The sequence below is a fragment of the Caretta caretta genome, chromosome 7, assembly GCF_965140235.1.
Source record: "Caretta caretta isolate rCarCar2 chromosome 7, rCarCar1.hap1, whole genome shotgun sequence".
Lineage (NCBI taxonomy): Eukaryota > Metazoa > Chordata > Testudines > Cheloniidae > Caretta > Caretta caretta.
Window position 1 is genome coordinate 76,725,918 of NC_134212.1, and position 27,925 is coordinate 76,753,842.

Genomic DNA, 27,925 nt, shown 5'->3' on the forward strand with positions numbered 1-27,925 from the left:
GAAACTAGGTGAACAATAATTAGCCCTATTATCAATCTCAGAGGCAGCTGTACAACACAGAAGCCGAAACGGGTGTATTTCCCTTTCAAGGTGATTAATTGATCTTCGTAATGGGGTTACCATTGTAATTTCTTTTTTATGGATGTATTTGTTACTGATTCCCCCTGGGGTGCCACCTGGAACTGGGGTACCACTGAGCCCTCTGATCCACCAGCCTGGGCTCCCTCTTACACTGTATTGCTGTGACAAGTTGCAAAGCCCTCCAAGCTTTCACCAGCATTCACACAGATAGGGACACACCCAGGTGCAGTTACATGTAGGCTCTCTAACCACCAGCTTCCCAGCCTGGGACCCCAGAGCAGAACCTTCCTGCCCTGGTCAAATCTGGCCAGTATATGGGTTAAATACCCGGCCCGCCTCTCCCTCAATGTGAAGAAAACAATGCACACTTGTGGTAACCAACCACAGCTTTTCCCCAAGGACTCCAGTCAAAGCTCACTAGTTTAGATTACAACATAAAATAAGTTTATTGACTACAAAAGGGTAGATTTGAAGTGATTAGAAGTTATAGCAAACAGATCAAAGCAGATTACCTAGCAAATAAACAAAACCGCAAGCTGAGCTTAACATACTAGATAGGTAGGATATGAATTGGCAAATTTCTCACCTTGAGTGATAAACAGGCTGGCAGATTCTTAAAACATGAGCTGCCGTGGCTTTTCAGTTTGGGTTTCCTCAGGTTTTCATACACAGGCTAGAAATCCCTTTAACCTGGGACCATCACTGCCCCCCTTTTCAGTCTTTATTCCTCAAGTGTTTCCAGGTGTGTTGTTGTAGGGAGACTGAGGTCCCCACATGATGTCATTGTCCCCCTTTTATTTCTTCTTCCCACTTGCTGGAAAGCTCTTTTACTGTGACCTGGGTCAAAGAGTTCCCATTGTGTAGTGCTATCTCTGAGAGGTTTCTATTGTATACAGTTCCTGGGGTAATCCTTGTGCTTGCGTGCATTTCCTCAGTAAGCCATTAACATTGTTTGGCCTCTTTACTGTTGTACCAGAAAGGCTGCTTGTGGGTGTTTTCAACCTCACAACATGTTTCAGTGGCACATACACAGCCAACTTCATAACTTCACACACAATGGAAGCACATACAATCCAATGAGATATTAATGTCTAGCAGATCAAGACCTTTAGAATGATACCTCACAAGGCATACTTTATACAAAACATATCCTAATTACATGACAGTGCTGAATATTGGAGTGCCAAGGTGTCACAGTATTTATCAAAAGATTAGACATTAACTAAAATAATTATTTTTAAGAATACTTAATTGTGTGTCCGCAACACATTTGATTACCAGTGCAGAGTAGAGTGGGACAATTACTTTCTGTATATTACATATGAAACTCCTTTTAATACAGTTCAAAATAATATTAGCCATTTTTGCAGCTGCATCACATTGTTGACTCATTCAATTTGTGATCCACTGTAACCTGCAGATCCTATTCAGAAGTACTATCTACCTAGCCAGTTATTTCCCATTTTGTAGTTGTTTATTTAATTTTTCTTTCTTACGTGAAATAATTTTCACTTGTCTTTATTGAATTTCATCTTGTTTACAGTTCTCTAGTTTGTCAAGGTCATTTTGAGACCTAATCTGATCCCTGCAAAACCTACCAGCTTGGTGTCATCTGCAGATTTTATAAGCAAACTCTCCACTACATTATTGAAATCAGTAATGGAAATATTGAATAGCACCAGATCTAGGACTGACCCCATGGGATCCCACTAGATATGTCTTATTGAAATCAAGATAGATCACATCTACTGCTTCCCCCCATCCACTAGGCCCGTCAAAGAAGAAAATTAGGTTGGTTTGGCACAATTTGTTCTTGACAAATTCATGCTGGCTATTTCTTATACTCCTATTATCCTCTAGGTGCTTACAAACTGACTGTTCAATAATTTGTTCCACTATCTCTCCAGATATTGAAGTTAGGATGACTGGTCTCTAATTCCCCGGGTCCTCTTTGTTCTACTTTTTAAAGATACGTATTATGATTTCCCTTCTGCAGTCCTCCAAGACCTCAGCCATCTTCCTTGAGTTCTCAAAAATAATTGTTCACCTTTCCGAGATTGCTTCAGTTAGCTAGGCTGAATTGCATTAGGCCCTGCTGACTTTAATACTTATATAAAAAATCCTTTAACCTAATCTTTCCCTGTTTTGGTTTATGTTCCTTCCCCCTTGTTGTCAATATTAATGATGCATACCACAAAACTTTCCCTTGCCACACAATTCACTCCTTGAGAGTTTACTTTTACGTGACAGGTCTCTTCTGTGAAGCAGTTGGTATGATAGATAGCCAGCTTCGCACATGGAGTAGTGGGTCCCACCAAGTGCCAGATGGATAGCTGACCCCTCATCTCCAGTACAGCAGGTAGGTGTCAACCAGACCCAATAGTCCTTTCACATGGGCCCTGTATTTTACAGTTTAAAGTGCACCCTGGATCTTCCCTGCTATCTGTACAGTGGAATTAGTCTCATGATACACCCCTTCTCTTTAAGATCAGCTGTGATTTTACAACCTGATGGTGTACTATCAGGAGTAACTTGTGGGACAGCTTTAGGGTGCCGTTACATTTGACATTATTGTTCACTGTTGCCCACTGGAAAGATTACTAAGACCCACTGGTACTTATCAACTGTGTCATCTTCAAGGATTTGGCCACAAGGTGGCTCCTGAGAAAGATTTCCACTGGAGTATGTGTGGACACCATTAATGTGATGCCTTTGTGGGGGTTTTCTGTTTTTGTTTTCTTTTTTAAACTTTCATAGTTCTAGTTTTGTTCTCAAGAGGGGAAAATGTTCAGGCCAGCTCTTACTGTATCACAACCTGTTAAAAGAAAAGGAGTACTTGTGGCACCTTAGAGACTAACAAATTTATTTGAGCATAAGCTTTCATGAGCTACAGCTCACTTCATCGGATGCACTCATGAAAGCTTATGCTCAAATAAATTTGTTAGTCTCTAAGGTGCCGCAAGTACTCCTTTTCTTTTTGCGAATACAGACTAACACGGCTGCTACTCTGAAACCTAACAACCTGTTAAATCATTAATAATTATTAAGCATGTAACTTTGGATTGCTAATAATATAAACAGGCATACTCAATGTTGGCCTCTCAAAATTGATCTACAGATTCCTCATCAAGAATTGACTCTGTAGGTTCCCACTCTTGGGTAGAACTCAACACTACGAATCTGGAACTGTCTAGATTGTTCCAGCCACATGTACATTCTTACACAGGCCTGACTGACTGATATGAAATGATATGAGTTTGCAGCACCAATGTACCTCTCAAATCAGCAGCTGTGTTTGTGTCTGAGACATGGAAAGGTCCCATTGAATCTTTGGATGGGCAGGGAGAGATGAAAGTGAGGATATCCCTGAGCTAAAGGAGAACCTTAGAAGAACACTCCCACGGTCTCCTACTAAACACAGTCCACACATTTAGGCTACAAAAACATTAGTTAGAAGATATGGTCTCAGTGAACAAAGATTTATTTATCTCCATAAAAATGATCAAAACCAATTTAAAGATTAAATACATGCGGCACTATGCTCTGTAATTGGAGGTAATATCCTTTGAATTTTTTCTCCTATTGTCTACCAAATGAAATTTTGTATCTGCTCATTGCTCCATTAGCATTTCCATAGCTTTTGAGAGATGCTGGTTTGTACTCTCTTTAATTGCTTTTTCTGAGACCTCATATTATTCCTAGTTCACTCAAATCCATTTCCAAACTAATGCAGTTTATTAATGTGCTGTATATTTGGCATAGCAAGCAGCAGCATGTCAGGTTTTCCAAAGCACTCTGGGAAATAATCTGAAGCCCCCAAACCACACAAGATCTTCCATTGTTTTTCATTATAGAGGATAATAAGTTTGGCATCCATTATAGTGCTTTAATGGATTTTTAAACAAAAATGGAAGCAACATTTACAATAATTTTTCAGTGGCTAAATCATCACTCAGTGTATTTGTTGTAAAAGCATTTCTCTTCCCAAAATTTTTCAAATATTTTCCCCATACCACTTCAGGATGATGCTGAGACCTTTCAATATTTGTCATAAAAAACAAGAGACATCCACCACAGACTCCAGAATAGCTAATAGCTGGTGATTAGGGCACTTCCCCTGGATTTGGCCACCCACATTCAGGCAGAGCAGGGCTTAATTTGGAATAGGGACTTGATTCCAGGTCTCCCACTGTGATGCACTTATCTCAACATAGCACCTAAAACCTTCATAATCACCACTGTGATATGATTATGGCATGTTTTGTACAAAGTATTCCTTCTGGGGCATCATTTGGAAAGTTATAATTTGTTGTGCATCCTTGTTCTGTCAAAATGTGTGTATTATCATCATTATATATGGAGTTATGAGAGTCTGCTATATGTTTGTCACTGAAAATACTGTGAGTCTGGGAAATGTCCACAGACTAGCCCCTCAGAGAGGGCAAAGAAACTGTAAACACAGAGGCCTTACACGCCAAGCCTCAAGTGGACAAAAGATATGAGCAAGAATTTTCTGTTCATGTGAAGGACAATGGGAAGCTCACGTAGGCCATGGGGGCTGCCTAACTCCATGATGCAGCATGGATTTTTCTAGCACCTGTAGAAAAGTATAAATGAGGGGCAGACACATCACTTCTCCTGCCTCTCCTCCTCCAATTCCACACAAGGAAGCCAGATCACTGGGGAGACAAAGAAACTCCATTGACACTATGGAAGGGGTTGGTCCTAACTAGGTGCTCCAGCTAGAAAGAACTGCTGTGAAGTTTGGGGTGAGAGAAATCCTTCTGCTTTTAATATTTAATTTAAAACCAGTGTGTTTCTGGCTAAAGTGTTTGGGGAATCTACTCAGGCTAACCAGAACTGGTGTACGATCAATTTCTTTGTCAAACTGATGAACCTTACGAGCTTGTACTGTTCAGTAAGTAACTGAACAGTACAAGATGGTACATTTCTTACTCCTGGGGGGATTCTGCGCTGCTGTAAATGTGCAGAATTTATGTGCCCCACAGATTTCTTTGCTTTCCCGCAGAAAAATGATTTTCTGATGGGGAAGCAAAGGGAAGCCACAAGAGCAGTCATGCGACCCTCCCCAGCAGTATGTTTTAGGTGCCCAGGGCAGCTGGCAGAGAGGTAAATCACTGTGGGGCTGGGGAAGACCTGGCTGGTGACTCCTACCCTGTGCCAGGCTCAGCTGCTAGTCTGGTTGAGCTGGGGAGGATGGGACTTCCTCTTCCCCCTCACAGCATCCCAGGTTGTGTCAGACCCACCCCTAGATTTCTTCCCCAGCTGTAGGAAGCTCTGCAAACTCCCCCTCACCCTGTGCATCCAGCACCCATCACTCCTCAGCTGCAGGTGGAGGGATCACATTACAGGGAGCTGCTCCTGAATCCGTCCAACCCCGTACATCCAGACCTCCTCATATCCAGACCCTCCCACTGAGCCTCACACCCCTACACCAACACCCCCCCCCACGAGCCCCACTACCCCTGCATCTGGACTACCCCAATGAGCCACCTGCACCCAGATCCCCACCCTACCAAGTTACAACCAGCTGCACCTGGATCCCCACCCCACTGAGCCCCACTCCCCCAGCATTTGGAACCCCCCCTCCCCGAGCTCCCCACACCCAGACCCCCCTGCCTAGCTCTATCCCACACACACCCAGCTCTCCCTCTGCTGAGCCCCAATCACCTTCACCTGGACCCCCTGCAGAGTCTCATTACTGTTGCACCCAGAACCACCCTCCAACAAACCCCTGTGCATCCAGATTCCTCCCCCCTCAACACTCCCCCACTGAGCTGCCCACATGCAGATTGCCCCACACAGAACCCTCTCAACCCACACCTGCGCCCCCCACTTGGATCCTGCCTTGCTGAGCCTGCCTGCTCACACCTGGTGCATCTGGCATGGAGGGGCAGGGCCCTAGGGTGTTGCGTTGTATCAGAGTTGGGTGCAGCCTCATCGCTGAGTCCATGTCCCAGTGTGGGGGAAGAGAACTGCACAGTGATCTTCTACCTCTGTGCAGCCAGTGGCCTGTGCTGCCCAATGCCATGCTGGAACCTCCACATTTATTTGACAAACAAAATTTCCAGAATTTTGCAGAATTTTAAAATATTGTGCACAGAATTTTTAATTTTTTTAGTGGAGTATTTTTAATTTTTCGGTGCAGAATGCCCTCACAAGTAATTTCTGGGATGCAAGGCTGGGACCAGGGATGTGGAGGTTGCCCCATATGTAATTCAAGAGTGGCTGGTATATGGTATATGTCTGGGGGGTAACTTGCATGCTAGAGGCTGGGGGTAACTTGCATACTAGAGGCTGGGGGTGACTGGCCGCTCACACAGCAAAGCAGACCCTAGTGCACACCAGAATGGAGAATTAAGGGGGAACAACAATCCAACAGTCCAGATTGCATATTGTGGCATAGAATCATAGAATATCAGGGTTGGAAGGGACCTCAGGAGGCCATCTAGTCCATGTCACGCCCAAACCCCAGGCGAGTGCCCTAACCACCAGGCTATTCACTATTCTTGGGTATATTTCACTCAGTCTCTCCTACTGCAGTTGTTCCACTTTGTATGTATAAATAGTCACCAGGCCAGAGACAGAGAAACTGACTTCACAGCCTGATTTTTAGGACACTCATGCTGAGCCGATCACCAGTAAATCCCTTGACTAAGAATAATTTCCTAGTTACAGAGCAGCTGCCAACAGCTTATCCCCCGGCCCAAATCAATGCACCATTGCATGGTACCAAAACCATTGAAACAACACTTAGATAACTGGCGTTTTCATCTTACCTTAACTTGTAACTGGTTCTTTCTGCGTCCTCTCGGTTGTTTTTCTGAAAAAAAACCAGAACATTCAGAACCCATACGCTTTCAGACAGAGACCACCTTGCCTGAGGTCTTGTCCATTTTTAGGAGAAAATGTAATGCTTTAATAAACATTCCTTATTCATTCAAGTGCTTGTAATTTTCTTGTAATAGCTAAGATTGCACCTTATCCTTTTCTTAGTTCACATTCCTTCTGAGGGAACAGAAAACGCATTTACAACATTTTAATAGAAATGGTCAGGAAAGCAATCACATTTTAAATATTAAAATATATTTTAATAACTCTACCAAATTATTATTAATGGCATTATTTCTACATATGGAACAGTAATACATTAACTCAACAATAATAGAAGTGCAAGAAAATTGCTCGGAAAATTAGAGTGCATTTGTATGGAATCTATATTGAAGTAATAATACAGAATGGAGCCCTATTTATTAGAAAAATCAAAGGTTTTTTTCTATTAGTCTACATTTTAGTATTAAGTAAATTAGAGATGGCTCAGACTAAAACTCTCGTTCTGAACTTCCCTCAATATTGAAAGTTTAGTCCAGGTCCAGCATTTGTGACAGGCTTTTAGCCCTTTAGTGGACTGAGCCAAAACCCTGTATCCAATCGCCCTCAACTATAGGGAAAGCTTGAATCTAGATTCAAAACTTGGTAAATCAGTCCCATCTATAACATACATTTATCTCTTCTGTTCCATGTCCAGAGGGTCATGGAATCTGTAAAAGCCTGCATGAATTAGGCTTGTGTTCTCAATGGTAATAGATTTGATTGTCCTATAACTGGTAACCTTGGTAAGAAACTGGAGGTATTGCTTTGAATTTATGTAAAAACTCTTAGGGGAATGAGGGAAGCATCTGTGAGAAGGGCCAATGAACAACTGTAGATAAGCAAGACAATGCAATGGCAGTCTCTAAACTAGCTGGAATGTTCTGCCATTTAAGATAGCTAGGCTAAGTTTTTGTTTTGTAAACATCTTTAGTAGAGTTTTGGTTTCATATAACCAAAGGCAGGTATAGTTTGGACTCAGATTTTGTGTCACCTGAACCACCAACTTTCAGGGGCAAGGCAGAAAATTGGATAAACGGTTCTGGTTTGGCCATATCTCTATTGCTGGAACTGTATCCTGCAAATCTTGGTGGTGGTCCAGGGGTCCCATCCCTGGTGAGGTAAACAACAAGGAGGTTAGGAAACCAAAACAATTTACCATTTTATAACTTGGACATACAGACAATTTCTTTCCAATAATTTTTTCTATGATCACAGAATCTATAACGTAACTTTCTCATTATTAGTGAGGCAGAGACAAGACAGGAAGAACTTAATCATATATGTATAGAAGAGACTGATCACAATATAATTGATCCTAATCTCTGTGAATCAATCTTACACAATTTATTTTTGATTTGGAAAATCTCTACTTTAGGTTTCAATTGAGCAAACCACTTAAGCACATGTTGATCTTTAAGAATTTAAGAAGCATGTTTCTTAAAATTAAACACATTTAAGTGCTTTGCTAAATTGGACTGGCACGTGCGTAAGCGCTTTGCTGAATCAAGTCCTAGATTTATACGCACCAGGCAATGCATGCTAAGAGGAATTTCACACATTGCACAAGCCTATCCAATTTTCATTCATTTATATTGTTATATTAATAATGCCCAGATAAAGAGGAAGATAAGGAGTCCAGTAGTCAATACAGCATTTAGTTCAATGCTTTAGAGCACTGATTATGTTCAGCTTTGAAATTAAAGTTTACAGCACTACATATTTTCTTTCCTCCCTCCCCTTTCTTTCTTAAAGCCACAGCCAGGGTCCATCCATAAGAAAACTACAGTAAAGATTCCTCTGACCGTAAACAGGAAGTTGTCAATTTGTCTTGTTTAAATTTCAGCCTCACACCTTACTATTTGCGACTTTTCAGAGCTGGAGAATGCAAGCTGTAACAGCCAACAAACCTTCAGCCAAAATGAAACTATGTTCATACACTTCCGCTCCTTTTCTTCACATTAATCCCAGGGAAGAAAACCCACAAGACCCAGCTAAACTCAGAGACCAAAAAAAAGCCCAAAACAATGAAAATCAAACTGCTATCACGGGTCAGACCAAAAATGGAACATCAGATGATATTGCTAAGCAGGACGTCAACTTCTGTTATACCCCCAAAAGATCTTAATAGCTGCCTTTGCCCCTTCGTAGTCTGTTGCTTCACAGGCAGCTTCTTCACCAAAACCTTTTTTGCTCCTGATTCAGGAAAGCATTCCTATTAAGGAAAGCACTTCAGCACATGATTAACAAAATGGACTTATGTTATAAGTACTTTCTTGAACTGGAGCAGTTATTTGTCAGATTCTTCCTGGAATCAGACCACACTGGAAATATGTATTAATACACTGTGTTTCTGCTGTAGGACTAGAACAGGTATATAAACAATATATCATTAGAACAGACAATTTCAACATTTACTTCATATCAACTTGAGTACACTGAATTGTTCTACTATTTCACATGGGTTTCTCTAAGTAAAAGTGGTGATTCTCCAAGGATCTTGGCAACTGTTGCAAGAAATTGTGCCAATTAGTGATTGCTTCCAAGAATTTAAAAATGGGTTCTCTGAAGCCAAGATAACAGATATCACATTCTTTTACTGGAACTAACTGCAGATTAAAATCTGTTTGGAAAGTAAATGATATTCTGTGTCCAACAATATTTTTTCCAAAGAGTTGCATTATCAGGCCCATTTCAAACTAGGCTTCGGCTCAGAGGCTTTTTTAACCTCTTGCATTGACTGTTAACCATCAGGGATGCGGTTCATGAAACCAACTGGAAAATCCCTTTGCATCCATATAGTTTTGCGATCGGCTTAGTATTAGATTTGAGAATCATATATGCTGAAGACAAGTCTTCAGCTATGTTCAATGCAATCAGTCTGTTGTAAGTAAGAATGCAAAACTAAGGGCTACTTTCAGTCATTACTATTATTTTATTAGTATTGAATAGCACAAGATAAACCTTCTGCCCTTTTTGTAGCTAACATTTCTAATGAATGAGTAAAGCCTCTAGGATCTTTTGAAAATCCCTGTGTGATAGAGTGGATTCTGGCTGGAACATGGTATATTAATACAGTGTGTTTGGAGTCCTTGAAACAGAGAAGGAATCCTGATGTTCCAAGAAGACTGGAAGGAAACTGGGCCAGTGTATGAAGTTTGGTGTTGTCAAGCACAGGAATACAGGGTAAATCTGCCCTTAAGGACAGGTATTTATTGAAATTTTATTTACATATGGAGGTGTCAAGCACAACTAGAGCGATTGCTCCACCAGCACAAACCTAAGTCTGCCCACTTGTGGGGAAAGGGTATTAAAAGATCCAGAAGAGTTTTATTTTCCTTCAGTGTGGATCTCAAGAAGACTAAATCTGAGGTAAATGATCAGATAATAGCAGGGTCTGTAAGGGAAGGTTCACCCCCAGTTTAAGGTTTCCTTATGAGCCTCCTTGGAGCTTACAGTGGAGATGTGCTGAATTAGCAACCTCTCTTAGTTGCCTTAGCTTTATCCCCTCCCCAGCAAGTACCTCTCACCTTTTATGGTTGTGCTGGCCCTCTTCAGCCCCATCCCAGTATTCCAAGAGTCGCAACTGGGGGGACTTTTCACCACTGGTGCACTCTGCCAGGATCTGCACCAGCAAGAGCCATCATATACGCTAATGAATTTACCTGCAGGAGTGGGAATCTTTAGAGAAGTTGTAACACACTCTAAAGATACACACCTTGTTTACCCACCACCTTCTCCACAATGTTTTGAATCAGTACTTTGTATTCTTTTTGTTAACTAGCAATTATCACTTGGTTCAACTACTCTCCAGACATTCAGTCATCCACAAACACATCACTTTATTTACTAAACTGCTGAACTGAAAATAACCAGAATTTATATTCATATTCACAGTTCGAGACAAAATTCAAATATTTAGATTCGTATTGCAAAAACAGCAGGCATTTTCCATGGGAGGTAGTTGATGACAATCAATACAAACTCTTATTAAGATTTCATTTTATGAATATAATTATATAATGCTCATAAGCATCTTTTATGGATGGGTACCTTTAGAGATCTCTTTAAAATATTTCATCACTATGTCTAATATGGTATTTAATAGTCAGTGCAGTCTTGTGGTTATATGATCTCAGACTAAGTCACCCATGGCAAATATCTCTAGTTCATCACTCAGTTTTCTTGTGATGCATTATTTCGATGCAGAAGAAAGTCATGCATCACTAAAATGTGTAAATTCGTTTGCCAATGCTCTACTTGCATTATAAATTAGTGACATTAGAATTCAGGAGTACCTGTTAGCTGTTGGGATTACTTGTTATTAAACAAGTGGAGTTTGAGAGAGTTTAAGCAGAGGTCTATATTGGTTTGACTGAGAAGAGGGTGACATTATAATTACAATCCTGAAAAACCATGAATTTATAAAAAATAACCAAACGTTCAAAGATAGATGTTTAGCATCTACCACCACAATTAAATACTGGGATTAGAAAAAGATATTTAAGTATCACTGAAGTTGTCAAAGTTTACTACAAATTGTTACTCGCAAAGTATTTTTGCTTTTGCCATCTTTTCCCTTCTGATTTAAATGAGACTTGATGCGGACAGCCTTTCTGAACTTCTCATAATACAATGCCACCTTGCTAAGTCATAAAATGTCTAAGTTCATAAGAAATTTAGTGAGATACTGTCAGTTTGAATTTGGCCAAAAGTTTGTAAAAGTAAGCTTTAAAAAAAAAACTGAAAAAAAATCTATGTTTTTTTTAATTAATGGAAACTGTTTTTAAATTAAAAAAAAGTACCCATCCAATGTGTGAAAATTGAATCACAGCATTGTGCCAAGTGAGAGAGAACTTGAAACTGAGCTAAATCTGTGAGCACAGTTTGTCTCACTGTTGCTGCACATAAGCAAGATAACACTGTTATGAACCTCAAAACAAGCTTTGTTGTAATGATCTAATTAAATGGGGCTGTTTTAATTCTAAATTCCCTTTTTTGGGGGATGTATTTTAAAATATACTTTGGCTTTGTGTTAAATTTTCCTTCCATCTTGTTCCTTCCCCACTCCCGCAAACAGAAAAAAAAATACTTTTTAGACCTTGAGATAACATACATGGATCTCATTTCATTGTAACTTCAGAGATTTGTACAGAAAACTCAGATTGTATCATCATAACAACAATATGATCCCTAGTTCTCCACAGAATTGTGCTGAGGCAAATTTCAAATATGCAACATTATCATGAAGTCCATACTGCTGAGAGGTGCTAGGCTCTTTTTAAGCTAAGGTTGAAGCTAATTTCATCTTAAAACCAACTTTCAATCCACTCAAAATCAGACCCATCTACTTGAAACTTCAAACAACAGACCCTTTCTCAGGATAGAATGTTTCTGGTAAGTTTCAAACAAATTACACAAGGTATTTTGAAGATATGGGAATTCAAACTCTTCTTGTTACCTACCTTTGAGAAGTTCTCTCACAATGCTTCACCTATAAAATCAAGAATTGATCTCGCTGTGCTACACTAGTGGAGTATAACTGACTTTTCGGCAGGGGGGCAAAGGGTGACAGCAAGAAGCTAGATAGTAACAGGTCTTTGCATAAATACCAAAACAAGCACAATTTAAAGAAAAAAATTAAGAACATGATATACGATATGTATCATACACTGCTTGGTATGCCTGTAACCAACAAAATTGTATGAAATCTGCTTGGAATAGGTGAGGATAGCCATGGTGAGAAGTGACAGACAAGGAATCACTTTGGAGACAAGGGACTCCTGTCTGGAAGAACTAGGAAAACTACACAGGTTTGGGAAGAATGGTTGGGAGAGTGCAAGGAGAGGAAGCAGTCTGGATTGGAATACATTCCATCCCTGCACAGCTTCCAGTTCTGAGATCCACTAGACTCCCTGTGTTATTTATGTCTGCCAGCTCTTCTGTTACTGAGAAATTCGTAAACTATTTTTGAAAAACAAAAAAGTTCCCAGGCCAAACCCCCCTCACCCGCCAAAAAAAACCAACACAACCCTTTAAATTGGAATTAATTTTTCATATATGCCAGCAACCCCTTTTGAAAAAAGTAAAAGAAAACCCTAAGAATATTTAAATGGAAAAAAAATCTTCATGAAAGCACAGAAATTCATCAACTTTAAAACAAAACAAAGCATTTGAAACTGTGGGAAAGCAAATTAATGCTTTCATAGGTACATTACTCCAATACTGTCTCCAAAGTGAGCTCTATTTTTTCCATATAAATCTCTTGTCATGATTGCCCCTTAGAAGGTTTGTACATATATAGGGAATGAGATTTTTCAAAAGGGCTAGGGGAGTTTGGCATCAAAACCTAATGGAAAGTCATAAATTGAGTGCCTAACCCTCTTTTGTGCCACAAGAATCTCCCCCGATACATTAACTCTATACCTTATGACACTTGCATAATTAGTAGCACATGGAATCTTTGTGAACAGTAGACCTGGTTGTCTTATCAGGAATTTGTAAACTTATATCTTTCCACAGGCTGTGTATTACCAGAAAAAGCTTGGAGTCTGCACAAGTACCACACGGTTCAACTAGTTAAAAGAGTTGAACTTTTGCTAGTCATGGAAGAGAGGAACTAGTGTAATGGATGGATAAGGCTGTTTCCATCTCTGATTGCTTTCACCATGGAGATCTGAAGGCACAGTTAAAGTTGCTTGGGTGATATTAACTGCATTTTCCATAGTTTCCAAAGTGGTACCTTAACTATGAATGTAGATGCTTTCTAAAGTGTTTGTTTTTTTACGGAAATGCTTTGGTTTAGCTTTTTTTTTTTTTTTTTTAAATACAAACTAGTGTTACATCTGATGAATATTGACTCCATTTAACAAGGTTGCTTGTTTGTTTTAAAATAGACTTGTCAGTATAATCACATTTTGTAATTCCAATTATGTTATAATTGCATTTAACTTCAGAAGACTTGCCATGTGAACTCATCAATATACCACATAGCAGGTGTAACATTGTGTAAGAAACCAATATTGTGTGTGTTGCTCAGTAGCTACTTTTCCAGCCAGCAGCAGGATCTATTGTGAAGGAATTATACCATGAATGTGTGTACTGGTATACTGTATACCCATCTCTCATACAAATTAATAGAAAAGGCACAGTAACTCTGAAGTCACATTCAGGTCAAGGTTCTACATTAGTGCTAGCCTATTGTATTTAAACTATCAGGAATTTCTACTTCATTACATTTCAGGACTGCAAGCTTAAATGTTATTCCTGCATAGTTCACCTCAGCAGGAACCAGACCTAGATGTGCTTCAGTGACTCAACTGTCAATATTGTCAATATATAACTTTCCCCTCCTTAAATTACCAGAAAGGCATAAAAGCCTGCCAACGTTCTGCAGCTGTGCCAAGAAATACTAAAGAAGTTTCTCCTTTCATGTGAAATTTTTTTAATTTAGTGGATTTTCTGATCACCACATTACTGTACCTGCCACTGATTGCGTGTGTGTGTGTCTATGCGTGCTTGCACATATTTACTTCCTCATTATGCACTAGTGTCAAGTATCAAATTGTGCACAGTCCAGAGAATCTGATATTTACTCTCAGGAGCACCGGGTGTGGTGTTCAACTAATTATGAGTGAATATCGTTAAATCAAAGGACAAAACAGATTTCTGAAGTAACCAAGTTATTTGATCAGTTTGCTTAAGAAAATGGAAGGGAAATAGGGTCTCAGTGGAACACTGTTCCTGGCAGACAAACAAAACCAATTTCACATTTTGCAGAAACCATCACAGATTTTAAAAAACTAGCTAATTTCACCAGTATCAGACAATGAGAGCACTTCCTCTTTTAATGCAGTAGGGAAAAGAGTGAAAGACCTGATCCGTATTTATATGCACCCTTGAAGCACACACTACTGAAGATCAGATAAGAGAAAATTAGAGTCATATACTGATCTAGTTGTTACTATTTTTTGCCAGACACTTGGGAGGGGAGAAGAAAGACAATCAGTCCCACACGGTATTGTGTAGGAAAAGGTGTAATGCTACATTAAAGATGTGTTCTGATTAAATTTATCTGAATAATTTTAATTAAAGGACTTTATCACAGTTGTTCCTTCTTAGGATATTAATTTGTTATTTTATGTCACTCAACATAGCACACATCACCATGAAATAGTAAGATAACTGTTTCTTCATTTGATTATTTTCTTAACTAAACTAATTTTATTTGTATTCATATTTCTTTTCTACCTTTGTGGGTATTTCAGGTTTTTATGCACTGTTCCAATACCACAAAAATGTTTCCAAAGTGACCAGTTAACAAAATATGATACATATTATGTTTGGACCCAGCAAAACCAACTCATGACAGCATTATTGATTTATTTTTGGACTCCAAAAATAACCAAAAATGAACCATTTTTCCTAATGCCACATATGATATAATTTTCTTCACTTTTATCTTCCAGGTATGAAGATTGATATATTTAATTGTTGCATTCATATGACGGACTTAACAAATTGACCTTGACGAGCATTAACTGTTGTAAAGTGTATTGAATAGAAAAGCCCAGCTAGCTATCTAGACTTATTTCAAGTCTAATTGGGTAGGCTAATGCATGTACTAGCAACTCCTTTGCTCCCTATTAACTTATATTATTATATTATCAGCACATATTATGAATTGGTTCTTGGAAAGAGCAATCCAAGAGAAACAAGGCTGTACTTAGCACTTGGTGCAAAGGTAACTTGGTCACATATATTCTTAGAGTTTGAAATGTGTAGCTCAGCCTGTTACTTAATAAAATACAAAGAAAGAGAGAGTGGAAGATAATCGTCAGGCAAAGAGCTCTACTGTCTACTGGCAAACTGCATGAATTCCTGGACTTCCTTAGTTAATTTGTAGCAATATAGAGTACTCTAAGGCTGAACATAGTTCTAGAATGTAACCTTAAATAAGTGTTTTATGGTCTAGAAACAAAAATCATTCCTAAAGCAAACTCTCCTGTTTCAGCTTTGGATGTAGACAGATGAATCAATCATATGTACAAACATGACTCATGCTGCATCCCTGTTATGCTTAAAATGTTTGTTCTGGCCCAGACAACATTAAAAAAAATTGAAGAAGCCTATTTAAGTGGCACCTCCTGAGTTAAAGCAACAGTGCCAGATGGCATCAATGCTAGTTTTAATTTAACATTCAAAAGACAAGGTGCACTAGTTATGTTTCTCCTCCATCAAGGTGTTCAGCGTATATAATGCATTGCAAGTCCTAAGCCCGAATTTCCTCCAGTTCCTCTTTTGGGAGTTGATCTGAAGCTCATAGGTATCTTTCCATTGGCACCATCAATGACACTAAGTGTCTTCATTTTTTCCCCATCTTTGTTTCCATTAAGTAGGCAGAAATATTAGGATCTAATAGTATTCAAGTAGCCCAATGACAGTTTTATATATGGCAAGGTCTTTAGGAATAGTTTGAGTGTTCTTAGTCTTACACAAGACAGTCACAATTCTAATAGATCTAATTCACTTACAAATCTTGGGCCAGATTCTGAGCTCCCTTGTACCAGTATAAATTTAGAGTAACTCCATGGAGCAAATACTCAGCTGGTGTAAATTGCCATAGCTCGACTGCCCCATAGATTTTCACCAGTATACTCAAGATCACCTTATGACTCCATAAGGACTGATACTGCAAGGCTTGAGACGGGACTGATTAATAAAAGGTCACAAGTAAGTGAAAAGCGTTGATCTATGGATCAAGGAGTCTTGTGGCACCTTAGAGACTAACCAATTTATTTGAGCATAAGCTTTCGTGAGCTACAGCTCACTTCATCGGATGCATAAAGTGGAAAATACAGTGAGGAGATTTATATACACACAGACCATGAAAAAAGATGAAGTGAGCTGTAGCTCACGAAAGCTTATGCTTATGCTCAAATAAATTGGTTAGTATCTAAGGTGCCACAAGTACTCCTTTTCTTTTTGCGAATAGAGACTAACATGGCTGCTACTCTGAAACCGATCTATGGATCAGAACTAAAAGGTCCTTTTTTAAAAGGAGAATGCGCTAAGTCACTATATTGCCTTTTTTTCCCTTTTGGTAGTTTCTCCAAAAAAAATTGTTCATTGCCTTCATGGACCTGGCAACACTGTTTGTATGCAGTTGCTTTTAGTATGTACTAGAAGTCCACAAGTTGCAACACCCCTATTATATGACAGTTTAAATGTCCATATTCTATCCAGACGAGCACATTTAATCCTGTAAAACTCTTGCCTTGAGCACAAAAAATTCTAACATATATTGTAAAAGTAATTAGTGCTCCTTAATGAATGTATTCCTTTGAAATCCTTATAATGGTGATGCACATTAAGTTTGATTGCAGTCTCAATTTATAACGATACTCAGCTGCTTCTAGGGCAACTTTTATTAAGTTTGATAGTGATAGATGCTAAGACACTGATTCTTGCTGACTTTGAGCCAACACATGCTTTATTAGAATCATAGAATCATAGAATATAAGGGTTGGAAGGGACCCCAGAAGGTCATCTAGTCCAACCCCCTGCTCAAAGCAGGACCAATTCCCAGTTAAATCATCCCAGCCAGGGCTTTGTCAAGCCTGACCTTAAAAACCTCTAAGGAAGGTATTAATTATTATTATTATTACTGCAGTCTGATGTAGCAAGAAAAGGATAGATCTCTTATTGAAAATTTGGAACTAAACTAAGAGAAATACAAGAGCTTTCCCACAGTCCATTTGGGATTCTAGTTCCTCTTCCCCTCCTCTCTCCCCAAGTATTTTGACTGCAATAAAACAAAAATTAAGCGTTCTTTGAAATGATGTTTGGGATTTCTCTGTATCCAGGCAGCATGTAAAATTTCAGTGCCTCTTTTTATTTAAGCTGTCCAGGTCCTTGTTATTGTTGGCTCTTACCAAGCAAACTTATTGCATTATGCAGCTTTTGCCAACAAACATTTGGATTTCTTCCTTGTAGAGTTATTCCCAAGCCCTTCCCTGCCTAGTTCCCACAGTGCTTCATTAGCTGAAGAACTGAAAATACATTTTGTTTGTGTAAGGATAGATATTAATAGAGAGAGTCTATGCTCATTTCCACTGTACCCTGCTAAGGATGTGTAAAATTACTTGCCTAGTTAGAGCATGGGTCAAAACCTTCAGTTAATGGCCACTGGAAAGAAGTAGGAATAAATATTTAAAATGGGACAATAAGAACTAAATTAGGTCTGGTTCCTCTAAAAAGCATATTAATGTTGACTATTCTATAGATCATCTTTCCAACTCCCAAAAAAAGAGTCTAGGTTTGAACATAAATTTCTTTAAAGAAGTATCAGAGTGGGTACAACAAAGAAGAGTTATTGGGTTTCCTCTGGGCAGACTGATAGCCTTAGAAAAGAAATATCACTGGTTCTCTGCCCCTTTATTGGTAATAGACATGGTGTATATGCAGGTGATCCAATCAGTTCCCCTGGTAGCGAAAGCTGAAGAGCAAGAAACACCCAAAGAGAGGTCCTGGTTGGTGAGGCAGGGAGAAGGAAAACCATGCCAGGTGCTTTGTTGCAACAAAATGGTGAATTCTGCCACTAAAACAGAATTCCATTGCATCTTGGGAAAAATGCCAAGTTCTGGTTCCTGGGGCGTTGCCTTGTACTCTCCCCTCTGCCCCTCATTTGTCTGTATCTAACTGTTGTCTCTGGTCTTACACCTAAATCGTATGGTTTTTGGAGCAGGGACCATCTTTTTGTTCTGTATTGGTATAGCACCTAGCACAATGGGATCCCAGCGCATGACTAGGACTCTTAGGTGCTATTGGAATACAAATAAATAATTCATAGCTTCTTAGGGATCCTGCATTGTGTGCCAGCCTGGGGCCAGTTTAACCCCAGTAGTAGTTAAAACAGCTCTGAGACTGCTCTAACATACAACCCCAAAAAGCCATTTTGAGCCTGCAGGAATAGCCTGAGCAGAGAGGCAGCCTAGCCATGCCCTTTAGGGCAGAGAATGTGAGTGTATGGCATAAAGTCACTGCTGTACCTGTGTGTCTCACCAGGAGTTCCCATACCCCATTAAGTGTGACTAAGGGTCAGAAAGACAACATAGGCACAGGCTGTATTCTCTTATCAGTGCAGTCCCACTCCTTCCTCCTCACTCTTTGCCCAGGGGCAATCTCTCTAGTACCAAAATGCCAGTGCAGCCATGTAGATTTCCCCAGGATCCACATGGAGATACCAACTTTGGAGCAGGCCTCTCAGCCTTAGCTAGAGGAAGACAACCCCCATTCACCCAAGAAGATGGAGCAGGGGAGTCTAAGCACAGGGGCTGCTCCACATTCTATAGCGCAGCTAAACAACAGTGGGGTGGGGTGCGCTGTACAGCTGCAGTGCAATTTTTTTAATCTTCATTGAGAATTCTGGCAACTGTATTTAAACAGATGTTCAGCTCTCAACATCCAGAAACAGGTAGGTATGGCCTTCATTCGGAGCCCCTACGGATACAGCCCAAGCCTGCAAACAAAGCGCTGTCACTTCATGTGTGTTTCTCCAGACAGAAATAGGGCAAACACTGACCCTCAGAGTAGGGCTGCAGATTTGACGGGGCATTTTTTTTTTCAATCAAAACTTATGAAGCAGTCACTAAACCCTTGACTTGTACTAAATTTACTGTGCCTGCTCTGTGATTTTTGATTAAAAAATGCCCTGACAAATGAAATTCAACAAAATCTCTTTAAAATCCTAGCAGCCCCATGTCCTTCTCCCTCAACACTGCCGCCACCACCATCACCTCCTCGCCCCACTGAGGGGGCACCACTCACCTTCAGCAGCACCCTCTGCCTGGCACTGCGACCCTCATCCCAGCACATGGAAGAGGTGACACCTCAGGGGAGGGGCTGGCCGGAGCACAAGCCTGACCCACATTCACCCTGTGCAGCAGCAGCTCCTGTGTTCCACGGGGCTGGCTCATGGCTCCCCGCTCTGGCACTGTTACCTGGCACCCAGGAGCATAGCACCATTCTGGTCTGGCCCAGCCACACCATCATCATGACAGGCGCTTGGGGCGGGGCGGTAGGGGGACAGATTTGAGCCATGGCTTTGTGACCTGGTACAAATGGTTGCAGTACCACTTGCTAATATTTGGCCTTGGAATCCATGAAACCTGTGTGGGACTACAACCTTGTGCACCAGCTCACACCACCTGAAGTGGGAAGCCAGGCTGAGTTCTGTGGGGGACAGGAGCTGTTGCTGCAGTGGGAGCTCACTCTTTGACAGTCACCCTACAGAGCCTCCCCTCTTCACTAGGCCAGCAACCCACCTATGGCTACACCTTCCTGCGTGGAAGTCATGGACAAACAGAATTCATAGTAACTGGGACATTTTCTTCACTGTGACATTCCGTACAGTGAGCCAAAAACCTAACCAAATGCTGAAACTTACGGCTAGTCCATACTAGAATGGCTACAGCGATTATGGCTCACATAACATTGTTTACATGCTAGCCCACCTGTGAGGAAATCAATTATTAGGAAGCCCATTCTGGATTGGACAGCCAAATCAAAGCACGTGCTCGAAACATGTTTCAGAGGAGACTAATACATAGACACAAATATGGGCCAAATGCTGACCAGATGTATAATATAGTAAGTCCACTTGCAAGACACACATACATTGGGGCAAACAGTATAGTACATGCAAAAAGAAAAGGAGTACTTGTGGCACCTTAGAGACTAACCAATTTATTTGAGCATGAGCTTTCGTGAGCCACAGAATACAGTATTTTGCGAATACAGACTAACACGGCTGTTCCTCTGAAACCTGTCAGTATAGTACATGGTAGCAGTTTCATTGTTGTCATAGCATGCATAGAGATACACCTCTCTTTCCCATTTACTGTTTTTAAAGAAGAGCAAAAACAACTCTACTGGGTATAAGTTTCAAAGACCCTCAAATTGTAAATATTCAGACAGAATAAAGTAGGTAAGTGGTGGTTACCTGTAGAGGGCATGATGCAGAGACTATTGAAGTTGGTGGAAAGACTCAAATTGACTTGAATGGTTTTTGGAATAGCCCCGGAGAGTTTATATTAGGACTGCATGAGAATATCCTCCTGAGTTACTTATAAACAATATTAATTCACTGATTGGCTGAAGAGGTGTGGTAGTTTGTTTGTTTTTTTTAAATGCAGATCTAGTGATATGCAACCTAGTTTATTTTGACAAAGTGGAGGATGTAGCAGAAGATGACAAATTTATTACTGGTGCATTAATAAGATTTCACAGGGATGATATTGCTTTATCTCCAGCTGGTTAAAAACAAACCTCTATGATAAGAAGAAAGTTTTGTGTTGATGTACTTTTTTATAGTGAGTCAGTAAGTGTTTAAAAATAGTTGTCGTAATGGCAGGTTGTTTGAAAAGAGCTTTTAAGTGACACAAGCAAGATTAGATGAGGTTCCTTAAATTAAACAAGACATTTAAAGAGCATAAAAAATGTCTGGTGATTACATAAATTTTCCTCTCTCTTGCCCTTCCCCTTCCTGAGGCTTTCAAAACATGACCTGAAAATATAATCCAGAATAATGTGTCAAGATGGTTTGTTCATAAGCACGACACGTTGGCATCAGCAAACCCTTTTTATTATGTGTCATGTTTCATATTTTATAGCTTCCTTCTAAACTTTTCTGAAGAATTTTGACTGAACTAATTAATGAATTTTAGGTGATTGAGCTGATTGTAGAATTAAGTCAAAATTTTATTTTAAAAATAGCATGTTGCAAATGGTTATTGTCACTCTAGAAAATGACAAATAGAACATGAGAAAGATGTTCTGACTGCATTACTATATTACTTGGTTTTTAATTGTATAATATGTTGCACGTTTGGAGGTAAAAAAAATGGTAGATGAGAGCTGTACTTATGTACTTATCTGGTCTTTAAATTAATCTCCTGTTCCTAGTCCTGAGCCTTTGGGTTGCTATAGAAACTGCCACAGCCTCCAACTGTGCTTCCTCTGAAACTTAATTGCATTCCGAGTTTCATAAACTGTCTGTTAACCATGGCCTGGCAGATACGAGCATGTTGCAGACTAATGAGTTGAATTAATAGTCTAACATGATGTAAGCTTTCTTCCCATATTACTTTTTCATATGTGTCAAATCTCCCTTTTCAGTCAATTAAACTCATCCGTAAATAATTGCACCATTGCTGATGTGTTGCTCTGTTTGGAAAACATCAAATGTAAAAAAAAATTATGTAATCAGAATAGCCACAAGAATTGGTTAGATTGTGTGTTGTGTTTTTATTTTACTTTATTTTTAAAGGGGCACTGATCTGAGGCAGATCCTCATGTGGTGTAAACTGTCATTGCTTCATTGAAGTCTCCGAATTAAGGCTCTGTATGGAGGTGCATTTCTGCTGAGTACCTTGGTAATTACAGTAAGCTTGTGCTGTAAAGAGCATCAACTCCTTATCTGCCCAGTATAGGCCATGGGGGTTCTCTTGGTGAGATTAAAGAGTGAATCATTTAAGTGAAAACGATTTTCATTGCATTGTCTTCTAATTTAAACTAGCGAACTAAGGGTATCACATTGGTGGATGTGCAGGTGAACGAGCCTCTGATAGTGTGGCTGATGTTATTAGGCCCTGTGATGGTGTCCCCTGAATAAAGAAACAGATTGATAGAGCCAGAAGAGTTCCCAGAAGTTACCTACTACAGGACAGGCCTAACAAAGAAAATAACAGAACGCCACTAGCGGTCACCTTCAGCCCCCAGCTAAAACCCCTCCAACGCATTATTAAGGATCTACAACCTATCCTAAAGGATGACCCAACACTCTCACAAGTCTTGGGAGACAGGCCAGTCCTTGCCTACAGACAGCCCCGCAACCTGAAGCAAATACTCACCAACAACCACATACCACACAACAGAACCACTAACCCAGGAACTTATCCTTGCAACAAAGCCCGTTGCCAATTGTGCCCACATATCTATTCAGGGGACACCATCACAGGGCCTAATAACTTCAGCCACACTATCAGAGGCTCGTTCACCTGCACATCCACCAATGTGATATATGCCATCATGTGCCAGCAATGCCCCTCTGCCATGTACATTGGTCAAACTGGACAGTCTCTACGTAAAAGAATAAATGGACACAAATCAGATGTCAAGAATTATAACATTCATAAACCAGTCGGAGAACACTTCAATCTCTCTGGTCACGCAATCACAGACATGAAGGTCGCTATCTTAAAACAAAAAAAACTTCAAATCCAGACTCCAGCGAGAAACTGCTGAATTGGAATTCATTTGCAAATTGGATACTATTAATTTAGGCTTAAATAGAGACTGGGAGTGGCTAAGTCATTATGCAAGGTAGCCTGTTTCCTCTTGTTTTTTCCTACCCCTCCCCCACCCCCCAGATGCTCTGGTTTAACTTGGATTTAAACTTGGAGAGTGGTCAGTTTAGATGAGCTATTACCAGCAGGAGAGTGAGTTTGTGTGTGTATGGGGGTGGGGGGGATGTGAGAAAACCTTGATCTATGCAGGAAATAGCCCGACTTGATTATGTAAAGAGTTGTCACTTTGGATGGGCTAGCACCAGCAGGAGAGTGAATTTGTGTGGGGGGGTGGAGGGTGAGAAAACCTGGATTTGTGCTGGAAATGGCCCACCTGTTGATCACTTTAGATAAGCTATTACCAGCAGGACAGTGGGGTGGGAGGAGGTATTGTTTCATATTCTCTGTGTGTATATAAAGTCTGCTGCAGTTTCCACGGTAAACATCTGATGAAGTGAGCTGTAGCTCACGAAAGCTCATGCTCAAATAAATTGGTTAGTCTCTAAGGTGCCACAAGTACTCCTTTTCTTAGCTCCAATGCTACTAATCGCTAGCCCATAGGAGATAGGCTTTAGTTCTTGCAAAGAGAACAGGATCTGCAACCCTAAGCATTCAAAAATCACAGTCAGGCCTCAAAATCATGAGATTTTTTTAAATGATAATAAATTTGACTAATTTTTGTTTGTCTTCTGGTTTGAGATTTAAGTGTACACTCAAGACACATTTTCAAGCCTCAGAAACCACAAGGGCTAGACATTTCTTTTTTAGGGTTTTTTAAATGAAAGATAAGATTCTAACTTAATCACATGAATCCAGGAGCTGGGGCTTTAAGAAAACCTCCAAATATAATGAAACTTGTGATGCTAATTTGAGAGTTGGCAACACTGATAGTGTCCTAGGCTTCATGAGAAAACTAGGCCCTGTTCCTGCAGGAAAAACCAAATGATACAATGGTTTAAGCTAGCTTTCTGTTTATGGATAGTTGACACACAAGACAAGACTTTGAGTTTCACAGATTCTTTGTTCCAAATTGTTCAAATCCTATGGGCCAGATTTTCAAAGGTATTTAGGCACCTCATGGGATTTTTCAAGCGTGCCTATCTGCATCTTTAGTTGCTTAAATACCTTTGAAAATCTGGCCTATTGTGCTAACATGATTCAGCCTCTGAGTGGTTCATAACTTTTTGTTGCTCTCACTATTTGTGCTGTGTGGTAGTGGTGTTTCTGCTCCGACTAGATAACTGAAACTTTCATAACTAGGAGAAAAATCAAGATGGCCTTGCTAGAACTTGACGCATGAATTCTTGCATAAATATATTTGTCTGAACATTTGAAACTTTTGCTTTCTGTGAAAATTCTTGTGAACAAAAAATCACAACAGAAATACTGTGGAAGTGAATCTGTGGGTGGTGGTGGGTTTTGTTTCCCCCCCACACACACACTTTCCTTTTTCTCCTGCAATCTTTCACTAGCCTGCACCTCTTTTGGATACTGCACTAAACATGCATCTGGGAACATAATGCTGGGACCTCATCCTGAACATCTAATCTTTCCTTTTTAGCTGCTCCTTTGTCTTCTACACAAACGATAGGTGGCAAGAAATTCCTGTTCAGTGGCATAAGGAGCTTGTGCACACTAGCGCTTACTTTGGTATAACTTAAGCTGCTCAGGGGTGTGAAAAAGCCATCCCCCTAAGCGATGTAAGTTACACTGACAAAAGAGGCAAGCTCTAACTGGACAATAGAAACAAGGTGGAGGAGTCTCCCCTCTCAGCTCCAAATTGAAGGTACACACTTGTAAAACTCACAGTGCCATCCCCTACTGGCATACTCTTTACTCGAGTAGTAACAGACCTCTGCATGTGTCAGAGGTCTGTTAGTACTTTCGAGTCTTGATTGTGATCCTATAGCCAGTGGTGAGCTGGAGCCGGTTCGCACGAACCAGTTGTTAAATTTTGAAGCCGGTTTAGAACTGGTTGTTAAAGGGGTGGGCAAACTCCAGCCCGTGGGCCACATCAGGCCTGCGGGACCATCCTGTCTGGCCCGCCTGAGCTCTCAGCTGGGGAGGCTCCCGAGAATCCCTTTTTAAATTTTTACTCACCCGGTGGCGCTTCGGGTCTTCGGCAGCACTTCGGCGGCGGGTCCTTCACTCGCTCCAGGTCTTCGGCGGCACATCCTTCAGTGCCGCCGAAGACCCGGAGCGACTGAAGGACCTGCCGCTGAAGTGCCGCCAAAGACCCGGAGAGAGTGAAGGAACCGGTTCTTTAGCTTTTGGCAGCTCATCACTGCCTATAGCTCTTAGTCACAATTAGCTACAATATTTCTGGCAGCTGTTTTTGAGGAAAGCTTCCTCAGTTTTGTGCTGTCCAAACCAGATTTAACAATGTAAACTAATCAACTAATTGAGCTAAGCCATTTAACTTTTTCTTCAGGAATGTTCATTCAAGTACTTACACTCTGAAGGTGCAACTCCCTCTAAAATTTAGACAGTTGTCTTCTACTCTATGGCAGTTGTTTTCTTAAAGAACCAAGGCTATTTCTGCTATCAAGTGAATTTGTGCACTTGTCAGCCAAAGACAGGCATTCAAGACTCAGGGCCTAAAGTAGGTTTTTCCTGTTTAAGCTGATTTTTCATTCATTTATTTAGGCATCCTCCTGCTTTACTCTAGAGAGCATCACCAGACTCTCTGCATTCTTACGCATTTCTTGCACTCTCTACAGCTCTTCATCAGGTCATATAGTTTTCAGAATTTCTCGGATGTATGGATTTCCCTTCACCTGTACAGCCAAAGGAACCACACCTGTAGAGATCCCACATGGTGGAACCCTCCCTGCAGGAAAGTACGACCACACAGAAACCACTACCAGCACCGAGAACCAACCACAACTTCAATCCACTGTCCCCAAAACAGCACTCACAAAGATGGCTCTATTGTCATTAAAGGAAGGCTTGGATAGCTGGATGAGGATAAAATTGAAGAAAGTTAAATGAAAGCACACTGACCACCATGAAAGGGAGAGAGACATGGAAGAATTGAGGAAGAAATGTAATAGGATGTTGAATAAAAGATAAGAATCTTTAACTGCAAATGAGTTGAAGAAAGAAAAAGAAAATGGGACAGAGCAGAGACGAACCAACAGAACCAGAAAGAAATCTATGTGGAAATTAAGTTAATTTATAGTTTTCTGTCAATGTGTTGAACATATGGAGGATTTGATTGCTGCCCAATATGTCCAACTTTTGTTGAAAATACAAAAGAGACTAAGTCAGCTCCAACCCTCATGCGCAGTGTGGAAGGTGAGGGAGAAAACTATTCACTGCTGCTTTGCTGGACTGAGATGGCATCAGGGGCCCCATTCTGCCACAGAGGCAACTCCACTAATTTCAATGGGAGTTGTGTCCTGCAGGGGAGAATGAGGTCCCAATTTTGAACTCCACATTTAGAGACAGGAGAGTTTCAGGTATGGTACCCTACAGCGAGTACATTGCTACAGCTATCTTTGCTCCAGTGGGAACACTTTACATGCCCCTACAAAGTTCTGGTACCCGTGGCTTCTGGAAGCAACACAATTTACTTGATCTTAAGGTGTGAGACTGAGAAATCACATTTCTCCCATTCTGTATGTTCTCTTCTATTGTTCTAAAACAGTTCAGTAAAGATAAATTAAGTCATTAATTACTAAAAATCAAAGATTATCCATTTATTTCTGTCACAAAGAAAAAGCTACTTGCTGTATGTGGATAAGTATAACCCATTCATTGATTTATGGACACAAATGAAGTGAGCTGTAGCTCACGAAAGCTTATGCTCTAATAAATTTGTTAGTCTCTAAGGTGCCACAAGTACTCCTGTTCTTTTTGCGGATACAGCCTAACACAACTGCTTACTCTGAAAGTCCTTCAAGAGCATCACAAATCCATAGGATATTCCAGAATGCTGTCTCTTCCATTTAGATCTCTAGTGGAAGATTTACAGAGTCACATGCAAATAGACTGCACCTAATGGACCAAGGAAGACAATAAAGCTCATTAAGAGGTTTATTCCAGCAGAAAAATCTCTGAAATCAGTTACATACAAAACGTTTCTTGGCATGCTAGTTCCTAGTAGGAATCAATCATTTTTTAGCAAAATCACCTCATTTGGGGGGAGGATGTTTGAAAAAAGAACGCAACACTTGGCAGCAGGGAGGGGGGTAGGCACAGAAGAATCTTTCCACAACATAAGGGTTGAGAGAAAGTTTAAAAATAAACTAGATCTCTAAAGTATGGCACAGGATCCTGAGGAGGAGACAAAAAAAAATTAAGAGGCACGTTGTTTACTTTGTAAGTGTATTTCACTCTAATAGAGATAATTACTAAGTACACAGGGGAGGGCAGGAGTTATCGATTAAAATTAGGAGGGAAACCACTTATTCTAGCCATGCTATTAAATTTATGTTTGATTGCAGTGATCTATGTTCATTCATCAGAGAAGAATAACCCAAGACTGAGGGAATATGAGGGAACTCAGTAAGCTGCTATCAGAACCACGCGCTGAAATTTAGAAATTATTTTTAAGCTCAGTCAAGAATATAGTGACAGTTCTTCCAAAGTGAGGGGGGTAGGGT

At 40.3% G+C, this 27,925-nt stretch overlaps 1 protein-coding gene across 1 annotated transcript in view; it reads right to left on the reverse strand.

Annotated features, from left to right (window-relative positions):
* FAM13C (family with sequence similarity 13 member C) overlaps nt 1-27,925 on the reverse strand; it is a 216,625-nt gene that overhangs the window by 151,555 nt on the left and 37,145 nt on the right. Inside the window, exon 6 of the mRNA XM_075130810.1 lies at nt 6,882-6,925. Coding sequence (XP_074986911.1) covers nt 6,882-6,925 — 44 coding nt within the window. The remainder of the gene's footprint in view (nt 1-6,881; nt 6,926-27,925) is intronic.